General features: G+C 39.8%; 1 protein-coding gene across 7 annotated transcripts in view; it reads right to left on the bottom strand.

Annotated features, from left to right (window-relative positions):
• Positions 1-5,171, bottom strand: part of mink1 (misshapen-like kinase 1) — a 38,630-nt gene extending 33,459 nt beyond the window's left edge. For 3 of the 7 annotated variants that reach the window (XM_042708575.1, XM_042708577.1, XM_031572511.1), the window contains exon 1: positions 3,849-5,171. In XM_042708575.1, coding sequence (XP_042564509.1) covers positions 3,849-3,905 — 57 coding nt within the window. In that variant the 5' untranslated portion in view covers positions 3,906-5,171. The remainder of the gene's footprint in view (positions 1-3,848) is intronic. The other 4 variants (XM_042708576.1, XM_042708578.1, XM_042708579.1 and 1 more) reach the window with 2 other exon arrangements.
• Positions 5,172-5,262: the final 91 nt, after the last annotated feature.

Raw genomic sequence — 5,262 nt, 5'->3', positions numbered from 1 at the left:
GTTGCAAAATATTGTGAGAATCATATTCTGTTACAACCAGGACAAATGTTGAATGCTGGAAAACATAATCTAAATATTAGGCTATTTTACAATTTATAATAGCCTAAATAAAAGAGAATGGACAACCTCACCTCAATTTGAAAAACAAGCAGTCTCGTTGTTTTGAGTTTGATTGACATAACAAGCAAGTTAGATGCTTAACGAGTATGGAAGCATCTCAGTATCAAAATAAATTATAACACTCAATTAAAGTTTCACACTAATGAAGTGTGAATGCAGAGTCACCATTCCCACCCTCCTCCATCTTGTCTGCTACTCGGCAAATGACTCCAACCTGCTCTTCAGCCACCATGTTTAAAGTCACATGTTATGCTTGGCTTGCTGTAGTCCCGCCCTGATTGGCTGATTGACAGGAGGAAGGCTGTGAAAATGAAAATGCAATCGGCTCCGACTGCATTTTCACAATCACATCTGAGGCAGTCTGTTAGCTCAAACAATGTTTTGCTGACCCGTGTGACTAACAAACTATGAATGTCATTTGACTTGATATTATATCATTATTCTAGATTTGGTTTGCTTTCTAATGGTATTCTGCTATAAACTCTGATGGTATTCAATAGGACAAAAAGTAATAGGCCATCATCCTCAAATAAACAGCTAGTCATGAACTGTGGCACAGAATTTCACGCACGTTCGATTTGCAGAGCGCCACACTGAGCACCTACTAAAGTGACTGCTAAGGAGGTTAAAGTAAAGTATCATTATCAAAATAACATCTGATTTTATAGCACAACATCCAAGTGTTATCAGCGATAGGATAACTTTGCCATCATAAAAGCAAAGAATATAATTGTCAGAAGAAATACTACCATTCTGGGCACGTAATGGCAACATTCATTTGTTCAGATTTTGGGTTTTCTAAGAAATATAGGAGAGAGAGAAGGGCAAGCATAGGCCATTTCCTGCTGTTACCCTAATGTTAGCTAATGTTCTAGGCTACTAGCTGGTTATGTTAGCTGGCTAACATTAGGCTAACAGAGCGTAGATACTAATCTTTCTCAATCTTTTTTTGAGCAGGAGTAAAGCAGTTGCACACGAACAGGCCTATTTGAGAGAGTGGGCAGGTTTTGAGGGAAAACATTACACAATCTGAATGTGAAATGAATAAATAATGCTTTCAAATTGAAAGACCACACCCTTGATTAAAGATAGAAAACAACTCCATAATTTTGAGATTAGCACCCTAACCTGGTGCAAAACCTAACTCGTCCCTGAATGTGTTCTGTGAACAGCTGCCCCAAAACTAGTAGCCTCTTGTACAGGTCAACCAGGATGAATTCTTGGTTTGGTCGTGGTTGTCACCTTACCACCAATACTGCAATGTCATTTGAAGTGTATTCACTGGGCATTCTGGGTTTGAAGAACCATGCTGCAACCGCTAACTCTGAATTGCCACATAGAGTACTATAATTATGAAATGTCTTTCTTTTCTTCACCAAACCAAATAGAAGATCTGTTGACTACAACTCAATTGCAAGGGCAGCTAATGAGGACCTACAGGCTTTCAGAAACAGATATGAGAAACTCATAATGTTTTACTCAGCACATGTTTGTTCCTCAGGATTAATCTCATAAGTAAGCTGTTGAAGTCATTGTTGAAAAAAATTGGAGTATGATTTATTTTAAGACTGTGTAGTTGTATTTTGGTTATATCTATACACAATAAACAAACCCCATGACTATGTATTTAAATCACCCAACAACAATGTAAAGCCTTTCTAGAGACTGGATTTAGGCCTATTTGTTTTGCTGAAGTTTGATAATAAAATATAACATTAATGTTTTATTAGGAGTCTACCTGCCCTGTGTCATTATATGATTTCTGTTGTAAGCTACATTCTGTGGGTAATGGTTAGTCTAGTACTGTATTTGAGGTTCTCACAATGTCTCCCACTTGTTCTGTTAAGTCATATTCTATCTGTGTTACAACTAGCACCTTTTCTGGTCCATTTGCATTACATGGAGATGTCTTGCTATTATACGGTTTGTGGTAGAAGGCAGTTTGTAAGTACTCTAGACTATGTTAATAAAGAGCCTGAAAAAATGTTTTTCTCTTGAGGCCATTATTTACTTCAAAAAACATTACGTTACAATATATGACAGTGTGGTTTTGCTTGTTGCAATAGTTGAAGAATGACAAAAAGTGAGTCCTTTTAAACTATGGGAAAGATTGAGAGAACACAGTATAATGGAGCAACTAGTGATTCCAACCTGTCATAGCCTTTACATTGACAACTTTAGACCTTACAAAACAAAACACAGCCATGGATTTCATAATGGAACATTAGCCTTTTAGAGAGTGGTGTGAACTAATCTTGATAACAAAAAATATTTTCCACCTGTTAAGTTAAGTATACACATACCTTAGGTTAATCTGATAAAATGATTTCATTGTATCATGCAAACATTTACATACTGTTATGTTCAGAAGTAGGTTACAGGCCTGATTACTCATTATTAATTATTAAGAACTAATTTGGCCTACATAAACCACAGGACAGGATTAAAGATAAAGTATATTTGTTTTCAAGTGCACACAAGGAAACTGCTTAACCTGGATGAAGTGTTCTAGTGTAGGATTCCTCAAGTGTTCTCAATTAATAGCATGGGGATCATTTTATTCTGGCTGGGGACTCAGCTTCACAACTGCATCCTTTTTCTTCAGTTACAGTGGCTTAACTGATTGTAGGATGACCAAACCGCACTAGTAAATGCTGTGGGTCTGTTTGTATCTAGGCATTAGTGTGTGTGTGGCAAGAGAGTGGGTGCTATATAGGACAGCTATCAAACAATGAGCTCAAGTGAATCATCCTCTCTAAGCGCATTTTCTCTCTCCCTCCCTCCCTCCATCTCTAACGGGCGAATAAAACTGCGCAGCCGAGAAACCGAGTGCGAGGTCTGTAACTCACTGTACCAGAGCACCACTGGGGATGAATAACTCTTAGTCTCTCTACTGACCGAGTGGGCCAACATGACCACTACAACCTGAAAACACATGAAATAAATCCTTGTTGGAAGGAGAGGGTGACCCAGAAGCTTACTCGGTTTCATTCACCCCCTGCCCTTCGGCGTGCAATCCAACAGGTTTTCAAGCTTGGTTTGAAAACAAGTAACGCTAGAAGAATCCAGTGGAACAACGTCCAGGATTTTTCCCAGCAGACTGGGCCAAACTAGTAGTGGGAGTTGTTTTGTTTTTATTACGTACCCTGTATAAAGCAGACACAGGCCGAATTCAAGTGCAAACTACTGTTAATGTAAAGCTCACAGTCTATGTTAGAAGGCAAAACAACTTGAAAGTACGCAAATAAAAGCACAACCTTAATGTCAGAAATCTACCATACAGTGATTCTATAAATGGTCAGTAATGGTGAAAGTGCTCACGACAGACTGCTGTGACAGTAGACTGCAGCCTAACCGAGCCCCATGCAAGCTGTTTCGTGCCCACGCACTTGACAGGTGAACAGGCCCAGCACTTCACCATGTAGGAAATAACTGCTCGCTTTATGACGAGCTTGGTGGTGCACATCGAGCCGAGTTGTAAGCCAGAGCTGTAAGCTAATGAGACTGCAGCTGGTGATACTGAGTATAGCCACCAATAAATAAAACCCAAAGAGAAATATTAGATAGAGGCTAACGCATCTCTAGGTCTTTCGTCTGAACAACTATGGAAAATGATCTTATTGTATTGTCCAGGCGTAAATCCGTGTCACTCAAAGTAAACAGAACAGGTGATGTTAATGACAAGCGTATTTGATAACAAGGGTAATATAACTGGGTAAAATACTTACCCGCAGGGCTGCGAGGTCGATGTCATCTAGACTTCGTGTGGGTGCGTTTTCTGTCATCGTGGCCCAAAATTCTGACTCAAGTTACCGTTCGCTAGTTAAGAAAACCAAGGAGTATCACAAAATGTCAACAGGATGCCGGTTATTTGTTTTAAAAAGAAACGAAACGATACTTCGGGGCAGAAAATACCCAGGTAAACACAACCAGTCTGGACTCAAACTGTGAAAACTAGCTGGCTAGCAAGCTGAATAGAGTAGGACATTGAATATAGTAGACTGAGAAGAAATGTTCTTCCTGCACAACTAGATACAAACGTTCTGACAATGTGCAAGACTGATTTTATCTCTAATTAAAAGCGTGTCATCATCCACAGTCATCGGATTGAATAGATATTTTGATCCGGCACGTCAGCTCTGCAGTTGGTAGCTATACCTTAATCTTCAAGATTGGTCTGCAACATTATATTAGCTTGAAGTGCCACTCCAATAGCGTGAAAACAGAGACCCGATATTATCTGTTGTGGTGCTCCCCTTATCTGCGTTCATTTTAGCAACATTGCGTAGGCAAAATGCCTCGCTGGACTAATAAAGCCAAACGTAACAGAAACGGCCTGCTTTTACTAAATAGCAACCTTTAAGATTGTAGCTAATATTTTGATGCGTTGCAAAAAGTTGTGGCTAAGTAACCCGCTAACTGACTAGCCAAGCTAATAAACAAGAGCGCCTGTGGCGAATATCCGCATCAACCTCGACAGGCTGCCATAACATTAGCGTTACCAAGCTACCCACGCATACGTCTAACAGATTTCTTGCGTTAGGTTTTGCTACTTCGTTTACCTTCATCTACGAATTTGAATGCAGTTACAAGTATTTTTGTAGACGCCACCAGCACAAGCTATATCCCACGCCCAGCCATACAGAATGCTTGCGTCGAATATTCCCTCTTCACAAACTTTCACTCCGTTTGCAATCAGTGTCGCCTTGGGTTGTGCCTTCACTGATTCGTCGAAGCAAATGGAGAAGAAAAGAAAAAAAACAAAACAAAATAAACAATAAAATCTATTGTCACCACCTGGGCCTTATTTAATGCTTCCAGCGAAGCATTCAAGGAAACAAATAACGCTCTAAAATATACCAATTAATACGTTGACGACAAATACAAAAACATATGCGCTTTCAATCCACGTCTAGTACATCCGATACGACGCGTCAAGTGTAGCCAACTTATTTCTGTTTTGGTATGATCCTGTTTTTTCTCTGTAAGGTCGGGTTGTGACGTTTCTCCGCTGTAAGTAGCCTATACAACACTCTCTTCTCGTTACCCCCTCACTTCCAGTTCCACTCTTCCTGGACTGTTGAGTGTTCTACGGTACTGCAATAGGGACAAACTACCTGAGACAAAGTAATGACAGGTAGG

Source organism: Clupea harengus, chromosome 8 (assembly GCF_900700415.2).
Source record: "Clupea harengus chromosome 8, Ch_v2.0.2, whole genome shotgun sequence".
NCBI classification, from domain to species: Eukaryota; Metazoa; Chordata; class Actinopteri; order Clupeiformes; family Clupeidae; genus Clupea; species Clupea harengus.
Note: the sequence above shows the minus strand (reverse complement) of the source record. Positions and strands in the feature narration are given on the sequence as shown.